This window comes from Lynx rufus, unplaced genomic scaffold (assembly GCF_022079265.1).
Source record: "Lynx rufus isolate CCGP_SWC_20201006 ecotype Redwood Valley unplaced genomic scaffold, mLynRuf1.p SCAF_5, whole genome shotgun sequence".
In the NCBI taxonomy this organism is placed as follows: domain Eukaryota; kingdom Metazoa; phylum Chordata; class Mammalia; order Carnivora; family Felidae; genus Lynx; species Lynx rufus.
Genome location: NW_025814867.1, coordinates 26,864,862 through 26,881,956, shown reverse-complemented (window position 1 = coordinate 26,881,956; position 17,095 = coordinate 26,864,862). Strand labels below are relative to the sequence as shown.

At 40.1% G+C, this 17,095-nt stretch overlaps 1 protein-coding gene across 1 annotated transcript in view; it reads left to right on the top strand.

Moving 5' to 3' along the window:
* The window catches only part of PIK3R4 (phosphoinositide-3-kinase regulatory subunit 4), a 75,475-nt gene extending 58,883 nt beyond the window's left edge, over positions 1 to 16,592 (top strand). The window contains exons 14-20 of the mRNA XM_047098851.1: positions 4,785 to 4,949; positions 9,079 to 9,290; positions 10,952 to 11,083; positions 14,189 to 14,289; positions 14,812 to 14,900; positions 15,200 to 15,308; positions 16,020 to 16,592. Of these exons, the coding sequence (XP_046954807.1) occupies positions 4,785 to 4,949; positions 9,079 to 9,290; positions 10,952 to 11,083; positions 14,189 to 14,289; positions 14,812 to 14,900; positions 15,200 to 15,308; positions 16,020 to 16,190 (979 nt within the window). The 3' untranslated portion in view covers positions 16,191 to 16,592. The remainder of the gene's footprint in view (positions 1 to 4,784; positions 4,950 to 9,078; positions 9,291 to 10,951; positions 11,084 to 14,188; positions 14,290 to 14,811; positions 14,901 to 15,199; positions 15,309 to 16,019) is intronic.
* The last annotated feature ends 503 nt before the right edge of the window (positions 16,593 to 17,095 follow it).

Here is a 17,095-nt window from a genome sequence, read left to right as displayed (position 1 = left end):
TAAACTAAATACTAGTAAACTGAATCCAGCATATTAAAATGATTATATAACATGACTAAGTTCAGTGTATCCCAAGACTGCAAGCCTTGTGCAACCTACAAAAATCAATTTAGGAATATATCCTATTAATAGAACAAAGGATGCAGATGTCGATCATCTTAACAGAAAGCATTTGACAAAATCTAACCCCCTTTTATGATTAAAAACAATTCAACAAACTAGTTATAGATGACCACAGCTGACATCACACTTAATGGTGAAAGACTGAAAGCTTTCTCCTTAAGATGAGGAACCAAATAAGGATGTCTGTTCTTGCCACTTCCATCCAGCACCATACTGGAGCTTTTAGAGCAATTAGATAAGGAAAAGAAATGAAAGGCATACAGATTGGAAAGGAAAAAGTAAAACTATCTGGATTTGCGGACAGCATAATCTTGTTTATAGATCATCTTAAGCAATAAAAAGAAAAACTTAATAGAACAAATGAGTTCAGCAAAGTTGCAAAATACAAGATGATGCTGTATTTGTATATACAAAAACCAACTGCATTTCTTTGTGCTAACAATGATTGATCCAAAGGTGAAATTAAGAAAAGAATTCCATTTACAATAGCATCAAAAAGAATGGGAATAAATTTATCAAAAAGGTACTGAAAACTATAGTATACTGAAGACCATAAAACATCACTGAAAGAAATTATAGAAGATCTAAATAAATGGAAAGACAGCCTATGTTCATTTAATGGAATAATGGGATACTTAACATTAAGATAGCAATCCTCCCCAAATTGATCTACAGATTCAATGCAATCCCTGTGAAATTTTCAGTTGTCTTTTTTTTTTTTTACTTTTTGCAGAAATTGACACCCTGATTCTAAAATTCATAAAGTGATGCAGATGATTTAAATAGCCAAAATACTCTTGAAAGAACCAAGTTGGAAAACTCAGACTTGGAGATTTGCTACAAAGCTACATTAGTCAGGATAGTATTACATAAAGGTAAATATAAAAATCAGTGGAACAGAACTGACCTGCAAAAATACATTTATGATCATTGTTTTTTGTCAAGGATGCCAGGACAGTTCTATGGAGGAAAGAATAGCATGAACGAATGGTTCTGGTTATCCATATGCAAAAGGATGAATTTCCGTGAATTTTTCAAAAGGGATCATAGACCTAAATATAAGAGCTAACCTGTAAAATATATGCATGTAACTATTCATGACCTTCGATTAGGCAGGAGTTTCTAAAAAATGACTTCAAAAGCACAAGTGACCAAAATAAAAAAAAAAAGAGACTTCATCAAAATTACAAACATTTGTGCTTCAAAGGACACTGTCAAGAAAGTAAAAGACAAACCACAGAATGAGAGAAATACTTGTAAATATAATTACAGAGAATATACAAAGAACTCTTTTAACTCAACAATAAAAGGACAATTAAAAAATAAAGGATTCAAATAGATGTTTCTCCAAATAGGACCCATATGTATACAGAAAGCTGCTCCACATGATTAGTCACTAGGGAAATGCAAAGCAGAACCACAGTGAGATGCCACTTCACACCCTCTAGAAGGGCTATAATCAAAGACAATAACAAGTGCTAGAGAGGATGTGGAGAAATTGGTACCTTCATACATTTTGGTAGGAATGTAAAATGGTGAGGTAACTGTGGAAATCAGTTTGACAGTTCCTCAAATGTTAAACATAGAGTTACCTAATGACCCCTCAATTCCACTCGTAGGCATAAACCCAAGACAGTTGAAAACACTTGTTAACATGAAAATTTGAACATACATGTTTGCAGCAGCATTATACATAATGGCCAAAAATTGCAAGCCACAATGTCTATAAGCTGTTGAATAGATAAACAAATGTGGCGTATCCATACAATGGAGTATTATTTAGCCATAAAGAGGAATGAAATGCTGGCACATGCCACAACATGGATAACCTTGCAAAAACATTATGCTAAGGGAAAGAAGCCTGATCCACAGGTTAGCGAGCGTATTGTATGATTTGACTTAAATGAAATTTTGGCAAATTTAGGCAAATCCACAGAGACAGAAAGATTAGTACAGACCTTCCTCAGTTTATGATGGGGTCATGTTCTGATAAAGCCATCATAACTTGAAAATATCGTAAGTCAAAAATGCATTCAATATACCTAACCTGCCAAACATCATAGCCTCGCATACCTTAAATGTGCTTAGAATTAGAACACTTACATTAGCCTGCAGTTAGGCAAAATCATTTTAACATAAAGCCTATTTGATAATACTGTGTTGAATAATCTCATGTAATTTATTGAATACTGAAAGACCAACAGAACGGTTGTAGGGGTTCATAATGGTTGTAAGTGTATCAGGTCTTTTTTAATGTTTGTTTATTTTGAGGTGGAGAGGGGCAGAGAGAGAGGAGAGAGAGAATCCCAAGCAGGATTAGTGTCATCATCGCAGAGCCCAATGCAGGGCTCGATCCCATGAACCATGAGACCATGAGCTGAGCTGAAATCAAGAGCCAGATGCTCAACTGACTGAGCCACCCAGGTGCCCGAGTATATTGGTTTTTTTATCCTCATGGTCACCTGGCAGCCTGGGAGTTGTGGCTTTCCTGCCACTGGTCAGCATCATGAGAAAATCTTACTGCATGTCACTAGCAAGAAAAAGATCAAATTCAAAGTTTGAAGTATGGTTTCAACTGAATGCCTGTTGCTTTCACACCATCACACAAGTAAAAAAATTGTAAGTCACGGATGGTTTACAGTTGCCAGGAGCTGGGGTATAGAGGATGGGGAATGACTGCTGATACGTATGGGGTTTTTTGGGGATTAGATAATGGTAACAGTTATAAAACTTAGTGACTATACTGTCAGTCTTAAAAGAGTGAATTTTATGATAGGTAAATTATATCTCAGTATCAAAAAAGAGGGAGAGAGAGCAAGCAAGCAAGCAAATGCAAGAGACTGAGTAATGCTGGAATTTTTTTCTCTCCCAGCTAGTCCTTGGCTCTCTTTACTCATCTACCATACCGGTTGGGGTCCTGTAGGCACTATGTTTGAGAAGTATGTCCAGACATTTATGTGGAAATGTTTATAGCAGCATTATTCATAGTAGGTAAAAGGCACAAACAACACAAATGTTCATCAGCAGATAATGGATACACAAAATGTGGTATTCCATACAACGGAATAATAGTTGGCTGTAAAAAGGAATGGGTGAACCTTGAAAACACTATGTTAAGTGAAAGAAGCCAGATACGAAAGGCCATGTAATATAGGATTACATTCATATGGAATCTCCAGAATAGGCAAACCCATAGCAAATTTAAGCAAATTTGTTTCCAGGGGCTGGTGGGAGAGGAAAATGAGGAGTGAATGCTGATGGGTGTGACGTGGATTTGGAATGATGAAAATGTTGCAGAATTAGATACTGATCATCTGCAGAATTCTGTTAATATATTGAAAATCACTGAATTATTTCCTTTTGAATACTATACTTTATGGTATTTTCTCACAACAAAGCTGTGAATAAGAAAAAGTGAACTAGAGATTAATTAATAAAAAAATACAACATATTCCATATTTAAGAAGCAAATATGAATATATTGTATGCATAGAAAAAAACCCTTTAAAAGGATATATAACAAAAGGTTAGTAGTGCCTCTCTCTGAGTGGTAGAATTATAAATGTTTTTACTTTTCTGTATTCTTTTTTGTATTTAAAAAAAAATTTATTTTGAGAGAGAGAAAGAAAAGTGTGGGGAAGGGGCAGAGAAATGGAGAAAGAATCCTAAGCAGGCTCCGCAATGTCAGCACAGAGCCTGATGTGGGGCTCGATCTCATGAATCGTGAGATCATGACCTGCACCGAAACCAAGAGTTGGACGCTTTACTGACGGAGCCACCCAGGTGCCTCTTTTCTGTATTTTAATAATTTTTTTGTAATATGTATTAGCTTGTATTATAAAATGAAATAAACAGAAAAGACAGAGATGAATACATTTGATGAATTAGGGGCTTGTGATCTTTTAGGAGTATGGCCCCTTAGAGGTAGGTATATGCGCCTTATGAAGCGGGTACTGAGGTACTGAAGGAAGGAATTGGTGATAGTGGGAAACACCCTGTGTAAATGATGTATTCAAGAAGTTTGGCAGTGAATTTGAGAAAGGAGAGTAGACAGCTTGAGAGGTCAGCACGTGTGTGGGAGAAACTGAATATTACAGTATTTTACATTTATGAGTGTTTTATGATTTATATATTATTTGAGCTTCACTGTGTTCCAAGTAGAAAAGATAGGGCAGTCCTGTTTTGTGGATGAGTAAACTGAGACACAGAGCAGGGAAGTGGCTTGACCAAGTCATATGGGTAGTAAGTAGAGGAATTCAGGTCTTTGATCCCAAAGCCATTTCCTGCTGTGTCAGGCTGCATCCTAGGAATTACAGAATTACTGAAGGGTGCAAGAACAGGGTTTAAGGTATTGCAAGAGTGGCAGGAGAACTAGATGAGGACAGTCAAGTATGGGAGCTCCAGAGTGAGAGGAGGATGGGCGGGCCTTATGTGATAGGAGGGAAGTGTGTGGGGATGGCCATTTAAAAATATGAGAAGAAAAGATGATTTTGTGCCAGTGTTTTTGAGAGGGATTCTTCAGTTATGAGAGCAAGGAGGTGAAACAGACCTCAAAGTAGTACTTTCGTTGGCTGATAGCCATGTGGATATTTATTTAATATCAGCATTAATAAATGCTCTTGTGGCCCTTGCAGAAATGTAATCTGTTTTCTTTTGTGCAGATCTATTCTTACATATAGCCGAATTGGAGGACGTGTCAAGACACTTACATTCTGCCAGGGGTCCCACTACTTAGCCATTGCGTCTGACAATGGTGCCGTCCAGCTTCTTGCAATTGAGGCTTCTAAGCTGCCAAAGTCTCCTAAGATTCAACCTCTGCAAAGCAGGTATCGATCTTTTGTGTTTTTTTAAACTGCATTTAGTGCACTAGGGTAATTTAACCCTACCTTGCCAGTGTAGTTTGGATCAACTGAGGACCTATTAGATAGTACTACCTTTTTTTTAAAGCACATGAAATAAATAAAACTGTGTTTCCAGCCCAAATCTGTCACATGTAGTTAATTTCAGAAAATGGTGTCTGCATATCTTACTTTCTGTCAGAAGGTCAGAAGGCAACTTTGAACTTGCGGCTCATCCCAGGCTGGAATCTGTTTGAATAACCTAATTATTGGCTACATCTTCTGTTTCAACTATGAAAAGCACAAGTCTGGCTGGCTGATTTTTAGAATGTGAATGTTCTTCATCAAAGAAAACGCAAACGTTGTCAGCATCTTTACTTGGCATTAAATTGTCTGATGTTGATGGGAAATGGAGTGCTGCTTTTAGTCAGATGACTTGCTTATCATTTGAAAACAAAATACTGGCTGGTTTTACTTAAGAATTTCCTCACTTCTTACAAATTGTAGTTGCCCACAGATTAAACACATACAAGGTAAGAGATTTTAAAGATAAAGCAGAATAGATTTTCAACTGATGAGTAGGTGCTACACACTAAGGATTACAAATACAAATAAGATATGTTATGCTCTTTAAGACGCTACAGTCTAATAATGGAAGAAACAGAACAGTTAACAGATGATTTTACTTGCAGTGTGATCATGTGCCAGTGTTACAGGGACAGCTGGAGCCAGCTTGCAGGGGTAGGGAACAAGGCCTGGAGGAGGTGAGACCAGATGTGAGTTAGCCAGCCAAAGCAGGGTGGTTGAGAAGGGCGTGGCAGGCAGAGGGGGTGGATCTCACAGGAAGAAAGCAGAATGAGCGGGTTCTTACAGGTAAGTGGATTGTAAGGTATGGCCATTGGGTAGCTGAAGAAGAAAAGGATGTACGTTGGATCATCTAGGACTTTATTGTTTTATTGTTTGCTTATAATTTTGTTTTGCCTTTGCACTTAAAAATGTGTATTATTTTTAACACATTCACCGAACAGATGTGGGCAGCTTTCGTCTAGGACATATTATATATTGTCTTTAACAAACAACCACCTGCCAGTTTTCTTTAAAATTGTTTCAGCAGAGGATGGCTGGACAGCAGTGTACCTATTGAGATCCATGTAAATTAACAAAGAGCTGTTGGCAGATTGTGTTGTGTGATGACTGTGCTGGCAGGACACACACAGACATGCGCACTCCTTCCACAGGTGCCACTCAGCCGACAGCACTTTTCACTGTGAATGTTACTGTCTTAACCCTAAGCAAACATGGCCGACACAGATTGGGAGACTGTGCCAGAATGTTTAGATTTCAGTCTGCCTGGCAGCAGTTGCTCCAAAGAAGCCTAGCCATGAATCTTTTTTTTTTTCCCCCTTCGGTTTGCTTCATTCAGTCAGATCTGTTGTCATGGCTTTTAATAATTAGGATTTATAGCACCTTTTCACATTTTATTTGGCATTTGGACTTTTCATCATCCCTCCAGGGGAAGTATTGTCAGTATTAGAATGTTTAAGTTGTTTATCTAAGACACAGAGGTCAGCAAACTGTAGCCTGCAGTATGGCCCATAGCTAAGAATACTTTTTGCATTTTCAAAAGATTGTAAAAAAAAAATGAATATGCAGTAGAGATATGTGACTTGCGAAGCCTAAAATATTTACTGTTTGGCTCATTCCAGAAAATGTTTGCTGACTCCCGATCCAAGAGATAAAACTAAAATTGTGTATGCTGCAAAAGCCTGATATGTACCGATCAGGGAGCCTGGCCAGTGTGTTTATTATATTCTTTTTAGCTTAAAAATGCCTCAGCTTGAAAAAATAGATACACCCATATAATGGATCAGTACATAAAAAAAAAAATAAAAAGGAATTTGATATTATCAGTAATGAAAGGAATAAATTATGGAATCATGCAACAACCAATGCATCCTAAATCCTTTTTGCTAATGAAAGAAGTCAGACCCAAAAGGCTATTTTTTGTATGTTTCCAACTTTTTGTGATATTCTGGAAACCATAAAATTATAGGGAAGAAATGAGATTAGTAGTAGTCACAGGTTGGGAATGGGGTAGGAGCTGACTACAAAGGGGCCTGCACAAGATAATTTTTGGCCTGTGGACTTGTTCTCTGTGGTTCTGTGGTAGAAGGTACATGGCTATGCATTTGTCATTATGCACAGAACTCTGTATCACAAAGAGTGAATTTTATTCTATGTAAATTATAAAAAAAAAAAAATCAACCCGATATAGGAGGAAAGGTAGAATGCTGTCTATGATAAATCAATCTCATTGTATACAGATGAATCCTATAGTCACAGTGAAGACTGTGGGCAATAAAGGAGCCAACCTAATATCTTTGGAAAAAGTGGTTCAGTTGGATACTGCAAGGCTAATGACCGAAGGAACTGAACTCAGACACTGTGTTCTAGTTGGCTTTCACAGGAGTGTGTTTTATCAATTCCAAACCTACTTAGTTGTATACTAAGGTTATAAATAAGAAAAGGGAGATGGCTAGAATGAACTCTGGTGCTGGATAGATATCAATCTGGATTCAGTGTGAGTATGAACTCAGGATATATGTATATGCATGTGTGTGTGTGTGTTTGTATACATATGTACACATACACATAAAAAGATATAGAAGTACACATATGCATGTTGGTATGAGGTATAGTATACATATTAAGAGACTGGAGCAGGGACACGTCCCCATAGCAATGAGCACTTAGCACGAAGACCTTGGTTTTTAAATACTATTTTTCCATAAAAGGAACCAGGGTTCCTTGCAGAACTGGTTGCCCAGGGCTGGGGCAGTGAATACGCAGGATGAATCTTGTGCTGCCAGAAAGTTAGGAATTGGTTCAAAAAAGCACATTGAAAGGGCATTGGGACCAACCTGAGAGAGTTTCCCGTGGCCAGAGTTGGAACAACTTGAGCAACAAAACAGATAACAATAATATTGGGTTACAGCTCACAGGATAAAATAAATGTGTATGAGCCCATACTGATAATAAATAAGTAAATAAATAATGGGAAAGAAGTGACAGTTCTTTATAGAAAAATTCAAATCAATAAGTATGGAAGGAATGAGGGACATAGTCACCATTAGAACACCATAGATATGGTCTATCAATGGACCCTAAAATGTGTGGACAAAATTTTAAGCAGAAACAGGATTTTTACACTGTCTCAGAAGTATTTTTTTTAAAGATTGAGTAGTTATAGATGGAAAATAATTCTACGGTGGAGAATCCTGGCAGATAGTACCTTAGTGAAATGATCAAGGTACTATTAATTAACTAATTAATATCAGGTACTTGCTCATACGTGCACTGAGAAGGATGTTATTTCATGGTCTTCTTCCCAATAAGGTGTAAACTGAGTCTGTTTGTGAGAACACATGAGGCAAACTCAAATGGAGGGACATTCTATAAAACCTATAGTCTTCAAAAATATCAGAATCATGAAAGATAAAGACTGAAGGTCAGATTGAAAAAGACATGACAACTCAATGCCATGTGGTATCTTGTTTTGGATCCCAGAACAGTAAAAGGGCACAAGTGGAAACTAATAAAAATCTGAATATGTTCTGTATTTTACTAGTATTGTACTAAGATTAATTTCTTAGTTTTGATAAATGTTCTGTGGTTATGTAAGGTGTTAACGCGAGGGGAAAATGGGTGAAGGATACAGAGGAATTTTCTGTACTATTTTTGCAACTCTTCTGTAAGTCCGAAGTTATTTTTAAAAATGCCTCGGGGCGCCTGGGTGGCTCAGTCGTTTGAGTGTCCGATCTGGGCTCAGGTCATGATCTCACAGTCCGTGAGTTCGAGCTCCGCATCGGGCCTTGTGCTGACAGCTCAGGGCCTGGAGCCCACTTTGGATTCTGTGTCTCCCATTCTCTCTGCCCCTGCCCTGCTCATGTTCTCTGTCTCAAAAATATACATTAAAAAATACCTCAGGCATCATTGGCTTGATGGATCAGAGTTATTTCTTGACTATGCTTAGAATAAATTCATCTTAAATGGAGGCCGGTGTTATGTTTTCAGTGACTGGAAAAGTTTTTGCCTTTTGCTTTGTGTATTTCTTTAGAATGCTAGACCAGAAGGATGATGGCTGTGTCGTGGATATGCATCACTTCAACTCTGGGGCACAGTCTGTTCTGGCCTATGCCACTGTGAATGGCTCTCTCGTTGGTTGGGACCTCCGGTCTTCAAGCAATGCATGGACTCTGAAGCACGATCTGAAGTCAGGCCTCATCACTTCCTTTGCTGTGGACATCCACCAGTGTTGGCTCTGCATTGGTGAGCTGACTTTGAAGTCACTGACTGGGTTGTGAATGCCACTAAGGTCTGGAATTGCCTTCTTGTGAAAGTTTTTTCCTTTTTCCGCACTGGTAATTTTTTCCCATCTCCTTTTTTGAATGATTATTATGTTATAATCTCTTGAAATTTAATTTTTTTTCATTAAAAATCAGATTTGAAAGAGTGATAGCAGTATCTCAACGCATGCACATTTCCTTTTTCTCTGTTCTTAAATGAGCCTCTTTACTTTATAATCATTATAGTGATCAGATTTGCTGGCATTCTGTTATCCTGCCAGGGAAGCAGCAGGCTTGGTTCATGCACGAGAGCATTTGAGTTCGGTCAGACTCGGTTTCAAATTGCAGTAACCCCAGGCAAGCCGCACAACTCTGAGTTTCAGGAGCCTCATCTTCAAATGGGGCTAATCCGTTCAAGGGCTGCTTTGAGGATTTAATGAGGTAAAAGCATCCATCACGGGGCCTGGTACTGGAGAAGAGCTAAGCACTGGTTTTTTGCTTTATTATTCCTCTTTGCCCTCCTTTTCTCGGAGGTGAAGGTGTACCATGTGATCTTGCTGACTGCTTTTCTCTGTTTTAGTTTCACGTTTTGCCCCCATAGGGCTTTGAACCTGCCCCTTGAAAATGTATCACATCTTATTTTCTCCCACTTGGCACTCTTTCTGAAGAATTATAATCTGTTGTCCTTGAATTTTGGTTTCTAGATTCCCTGAATGACATTAGGACATTGTTAAGTATATGCCCTCTCCTTCTTTATATATAGTATATATGGAATACATTGTGTTTGCCTTTTGTGTGAGTAAACTGCACAGGTGCAGGAGGATGTGACGCCAGACCCACAAAAGTAGATATGAAACTGTGCAAATTAGTAAATGGCAATGATGGCTCTCAGGTACCCTGATCAGCTTTGAGCCAACACAACCTGTGGCTGTTGGAGCCATTGTCCTGGAGTGGGGCAGGGTCACCGAGGGACCCTGTCGTCCTGCGTCTTTTTCTGATCCCAGTATCTCTGCTAGAATTGGAGACCAGTCCAAGACGACGCTGTGTGCCTCTGTCGGGAGCAGCTGTTGAGTGTCAGCGTTGGCATTATTCTTTTGGGATGGGGGGGCTTCTCTGTGGGGTTGGTCATGGGCAGATGTGCAGGTACTGACCACCCCAGTGTCTGCTGTGATTGGATACCCATACCTGGTTCCAGAATGTTTTGGAGACAAGGGCACGGGGAAATGATTGAAATGTGATGACAGCTACAGAGCTGCAGCCACTGTGGGGTTGGTTAAGTGGTCACTGAATGCCAGTAAAACATCTTCAGTGATTTAAGGCATTCTGCACGTTTTGACCTATCAAATTCAGTTTATGTATTCTCTAGACCTTTGGTTTTTTTGTGCGTGCCTTTGGCAATTAATACCAGTGTAATAATCATTCATTTTCAGCTTACGTTTAGTAGCATTGTGATGAGCACTTCATATCTGTATTTAACAACTAGGAAGTGCTGTTTGACACCAGGGAGATAGCTTGACAGATAGATGGGAAGAATGAATAAAATACATTCACACAAAGCTAATGCTATTTGTTGTTTGTATAAATGCAGCTTGATGTACTTTAAGCATTAGACGGTAATCTTTTTGACTTTTTTTTTCCTTTAAGGTACAAGCAGTGGTACCATGGCTTGCTGGGACATGAGGTTCCAGTTGCCAATTTCCAGCCACTGTCACCCCTTCAGGGCTCGAATCAGACGCCTCTCAATGCACCCTCTGTATCAGTCCTGGGTGATTGCAGGTAAAATGGAGAGGGCTGGCTTTGAGGTGTTGGGGGATTTTTAAAGAAAGTACATAATACCCTGCTGCGACGACTCATGTTCTCAGAGTTTTAATGTTATGTATGAACCAAATGCTTGATTCTGTTTTGTTCTGATTATGGAAGTTCCCACCACTGCTATCTCACTGTCATTTCTTATTATCTTTAAAAATGACCTTATTTTTTTTTTTTTTCAACGTTTATTCATTTTTGGGACAGAGAGAGACAGAGCACGAACGGGCGAGGGGCAGAGAGAGAGGGAGACACAGAATCGGAAACAGGCTCCAGGCTCTGAGCCATCAGCCCAGAGCCTGACGCGGGGCTCGAACTCACAGACCGCGAGATCGTGACCTGGCTGAAGTCGGACGCTTAACTGACTGCGCCACCCAGGCGCCCAAAAATGACCTTATTAATCACCACCGTCACCTACTGTCTGCCACTGTTTCCCCTCTCATTTGTTTTCTTTCTCCCATATTTTTGTTAATATTTTGCCACCACCTTCCTAGAAATCTAAGTTAGAAACCTTGACTCATCCTTGTCTGTTGCCAATTCTTGTTGATGTGTTTCTTGCCAGCTTCCCTTCCCTGTCCTTACCAGGCATTCTCCTAGTAAGAACTGGAGATAAAACATGTGAAGCACACAGTCTGGCACACATGTAGTGCTTGATAAATAGTAGCTCGTTATGCTTACGCCTTCTCCTTGGTCGTCTTGCATGCAGGCTCTCCCCGGTCCCTTCTCATACACGTAGTCCAACTCATATACTGCTGCTGTTGGTGGCCATTACTCTGCTCGCCTCTTACCTGACTCATTGGTCAGTTGATAGTTTCCTCTTTCTGAAATAGTTCCCTTACCTGATTTCAGGGACATCACTTAGATTCCACCTTATCTTCCTTCCGACTTTTAAGTCGTGCCCTACCTCACCCGCCTTAGGGCTCAGTCTTTGGTCCTTAACCCTTCTACACTGATCTCGTCCCATGCTTTAAATACCACGTTTCTTCAGATTTTTATAGCTACTTAAAATGTTCAGAATCTGACCACTTTTTGCTGTTTCCATCACAGTCTCTCTCATCCCAGCCACCATAACCTCTTGTCCCTATTAATGCAGTATCCTTGTAACTCCCTGCTTTAATCCTTACTTCTTCAAGACTGTTCTTTCTGCTACTCAGTACCTTCCCATTCCAGGTTACAGCCAGACTCCTCATGGGGATCTGCCCCTGCTACCTCTCTGACCTTCTTTATCGGTCAGGGTTCCAGCAGGAATCAGATGGCATACCCAGCGTAGGATGAGTTGAGGATTTATCTTCAGAGGAACTGTTGATGAATGTGTGGGTGTAGGGACATCATAAAAGCACAATGAAATAGGGCTAGTACCAGCAGGAGGGGAGGGGATGGTTACTGGAGTTTGGAAAGTAGATGAATAGAGAAGGCCACCGTGAGAGGAGCAGGGATTTTGATGTTGGAGTTTGGAAAGAAGATGAATAGAGAAGGCCACCTTGAGAGGAGCAGGGATTTTGATGGGAGCGACACAACCAGCCTGAGCTGGGACATGCATCTATCTATCCCTTTGGTCTCCTGCTGGGGCTTCCATAGGCCTGTATTTGTTTCCTACGACCATTTTGTTCTTATGTGTAATAAATTACCACAAAGTTGGTAGCTTAAAACAATACACATTTGTTCTACAACCGTTCCAGAGGCCAGAAGTTTGAAATGAGTTTTGCTAAGCCGAGTCCAAGTTGGCAGCAGGGTCACATTACCTCTGCAGGACCCAGGGGAGAGTCCATTCCCTTTCTTTTCCTGCTTCTGGAGCTGCTTGCCTTGGCTTGTGGCCCCTTCTTCCATCTTCAGAGCCACCACTGTAGCACCGTGCTCCATTGTCCTGTTGCCTTCTGCTGTCAAGCCTGCCTCCTTCTTACGACACTGTGATTGTATGCAGGGCTCCCCTGGATAATCCAGGAAAATCCCATCTCAAGGCCCTTAGTCATCTCTGCAATGTCACTTTACCGTATAACGTTAACATTCACAGTCTCCAGAGATGAGGACGTACTTATTTTAGGGGCTGTTAGTTTACCACAGGCTAAACCCATGTAGAAGCCCGAGGGCAAAGGAGCCTGTCCATGTGGCACACACGGGTCAGCCTGGCAGCGGGGAGTGGAACGTGCCAGCCCTACGGGCCTTTCCCTCCTCCCCCAGGCCCAGTCGGCCCCAGCCACATGGGCTTTCGGGCTTTCTCCTCGAACTAGACACATTCCTGATGCAGGGCTTGCACTTTCTTGGTTTATTGCCCCCATTAGAATGTAAGTTCTATAAAACGGTACTTTTTCCATTGTTTGCCTCATTTTCCTCAGCATGTAGGCCAGCGACTAGCTCATAGTAAGTATTTTTGCTTCAGTAAATATTAATGAAGGAATGAAGCCTGAGGTATTATCACTCACCCTGCTCAAAATAATGTCTTTCTCAGGCTTGCTCTTGCCTTTTTCTATAATCTTCCCCTGCCTTCATTTCCCACTCCTCCCTGTCATGGATTTGCTTCAGTCACACTGATTACTCATTTTCCCAGATGCCCAGAAATTGGAATGAGCAAAAACAAAACATTCTTTCTGCCTGAAATGACTTACCTGTATGCCACTCGTATCTGCTCAGCTTTACTTTTCTTTCAGTCCCAGAGGAAACCTCTCCACGAGTGACACTGATGCTTACCCACTGGATGGGATCTTTTCCTTTCCTTGAGTTCAGGTGGAATTTTGCAGTTGTTTTTGCTTTCATTGTCTATACATTTTTCCTCTGCTTCTAGACTGTAGGTTTCTTGAGGGTAGAATCTTTACGATTCACCTTTCTACCCCACAATTCTTTTCACTGTGCTGTATGCCAGTAAATATTTATTAGTAGTTTATTAAAGAACATCTTTTTTGCACTCCAGTCTGGTGACAGGGTCACAGTATTATTTAAAAGTAGTCGTAGTGAGCATTTTTTGCAGGATGAGAAAAAATGGAAATAGGCACAGGCTGAGTTGGATTATCTACCAAGATGTGAAAGCTCTCAGAGCGGGCTTGTGGTGTGAGTAACCGTTCTGGCCTGTGCTTCCCTTAGCCGTGCAGGGCAACAATGAGGTGTCCATGTGGGACATGGAGACTGGCGACAGAAGATTCATGCTCTGGGCCTGCAATGCACCACCACTCTCTGAGTCACAGGTTTGTCTCCGGTTTTCATTAGGCCAATCGAATTTCCCACATTACAAGCATTTTCAGACACTCTACCAAACCTGGTATCTGTTGGGCTTTTGGGTTGTGTTTTAAATTATATCGAGGCTTTCCAATGTCTGGGTGTTTTGGTTGCTAGTACCAGGAGGTTTGTGATGTGTCTGTGGAAGCCCGGTAAAAACCTGGGTTAACTGGAACATGACCATCTCACATACACTTTTAACTGTCATGCTACCACCATGGGTGCTTCACTGGGACAAAAGGTGGGAGAGGTTCATTTCTCCTTTGGTTGGAGTCCTTCTCCCAAATAGGCAGTTTTCAGAGGCTGAACAGGTTTTGCCTCTTTATTCAGAATGATATAAAGCCAATGCACTTACAGAAGATATGCATAAATGGTCTCTCATTTCTTCAGTTAACCAGGTGCCCAGCAGCCACTCGACTTGTTACTAGAAATGACACCATCTATGGAATACACTGCTATCTTTAATTTGATTCCTGTTTCTTTCTTTTAAGCCTGTTCCTCACAGTGTCCATGGTATCTATTGTAGTCCTGCAGATGGAAATCCCATCCTACTAACGGCTGGCTCAGACATGAAAGTAAGGTACAGTATCTGATAAGTGTACATAGTTAGGTATCCTTTAAAAGGAGAAGGATAATAAAATGTGGATGGATACTGTGGTTAATACTAGGGTGCTTATTCTAGATACTTGCAATGTTGTCATGTTTAACATCCTCCATATCTTGCACAGATAGCTGTTAATACCTCATTTTAGTCTATGCTAGGAAAATCTCTTTTCCTAAGGCAAAAGAAAATAAGTTATGCATTGATGAATGTAAGCTAATGACCATTACTTCCTCCCCCCGTCCTGAGATTATCAGCACTTACTTCCTCTTCCCTAGGTTTTGGGACTTGGCTTATCCAGAGCGGTCCTACATTGTTGCCGGAGGTACTAGTTCCTCGTCTGTGTCCTACTCTAGGAAAATAATTGAAGGCACTGAAGTCGTCCAGGTACAAGCAGTCTTGTTTTCTCTCAATTTCTATAGGCACACAAATGACTTTGGCCAAGAGTGGCAGTATTTAAGAAGAACATTTATTTTCTTTGGGCTTTTCTGTGATTTTTAAATTAACTTTTATTAAGGTAAATAAACATATAAAGGGCACACACATAAGTACCTAGCTCGAAGCAAGCACTTTATACGCTTGCTCAGTCCTTACAACAATTTATAAGGAAGTACCTTTATTAGAAAGTTCAGCACCATGAAGTAACTTGGCTGAGATCATCCAGGTAGTAGGCAGCAAAGCTGGGGATTCAGACCTGGCTGTTGGAACTCCAAATCTTGTGTTCTTGAGTTGGGTAAAAACTTCAAAGGAGGTAACATACCTGAAAGTGCCTGGGTCCTAGAAGGTGCTCAGTAAATGAATGAAAGCTTCCTCTATGACAGATACATATTTACATCCACTGCTCTATTATATACTGTCTCTTTTTTCTTTTGATGGTGGCAAAAGAAATTGGATTGGCCTCTTTGTAAGCCACTACTCATGGGAAACAAGTTCATTTGGACTCTCTTTACTCCTTGTCTTTGTGAAGGGAGGACTACCTCACAGGAAGTTTTAGCTTTAAAGACAACCACCACCTGTCTCAGAAGAACAATATTCATAACAGGTACAGTGTGGTACAGGCTTTTAACTTCTGGCTTTCTCCTTTTAACCATGAAACAGGAGATTCAGAATAAGCAGAAGATGGGACCAAGCGATGACACCCCTCGGAGGGGCCCAGAGTCTCTGCCTGTGGGACACCACGATATCATCACGGACATCGCCACCTTCCAGACAACACAGGGCTTCATTGTAACTGCTTCTAGAGATGGAATTGTTAAGGTGTGGAAATGAAAACTTAGTGGTCTGTATAATTTGTAATAAAGTTTTAAGTTTACTGTAACTTGAGAGCAAAGGTATTTTTAGAGGACAGAAGTGAGATTCAGTTCTTTCATTTTCAAAATTATGTCTCTATATAATACTGTCTCATGATTAAACAGATCCCATCCAAGGTGGTTAAGAAGGTTGCACTCAACCAATGTACTTACACATTATCTCTGCAAGAATCAGCCAGACAACAGTATCTGGGACTTCCTACTGTATATGTCACAGAGGTGAGGAATTTAAAATGCTAAGACTTCTATGATCTAAGTTTGTACTAAAAAAGATGGGTCATAAGCTATAATAATGTAAACACATTTTTGCTATTAAAACTGCTATTCAAACCAGCCAATAAAATGTATTCAAGCATCTTGAGTTTTTTGTGTTTTTTTGGTGTTTTTAACAGTAAACTTTAGCAGAAGAATAAACTCTCCAGCAGCATTTGTTCTCAAGAAATAAGGCACTCAATGTCACAAGGAATCAGCGACAGAACTAGGCCTTATGCCCACATTTCTGGACTCTCAGTATTTTGTTCTTTCTGCTTTATCATATCTTTCTTCCTGTTTTACAGTCTGCCTTATTATTTAGCACTAGAACTGATCTCCTGTGTATCAACCCTAGAAAAATGGTTCTCCTTGGCCATCATTACTATTTTTTATAGGCTTTAGTATAAATTCTGAAAGTTGGCCCTTCGGCTTGCTTTTATCCAGTGTCAATTATTTATTAAATGCATGAAAAAGAAAGAAAAATGAAAGGATTAAGTTGTTAAAGACATGCCAAAAATCTGTACTTCCAGAAAAAGACCAAAATTGGTCTTTCCCGCAAAAATAAACCCTTCAAGCTTATCACTTATTATTTGTACATGAACTTAATTCTCT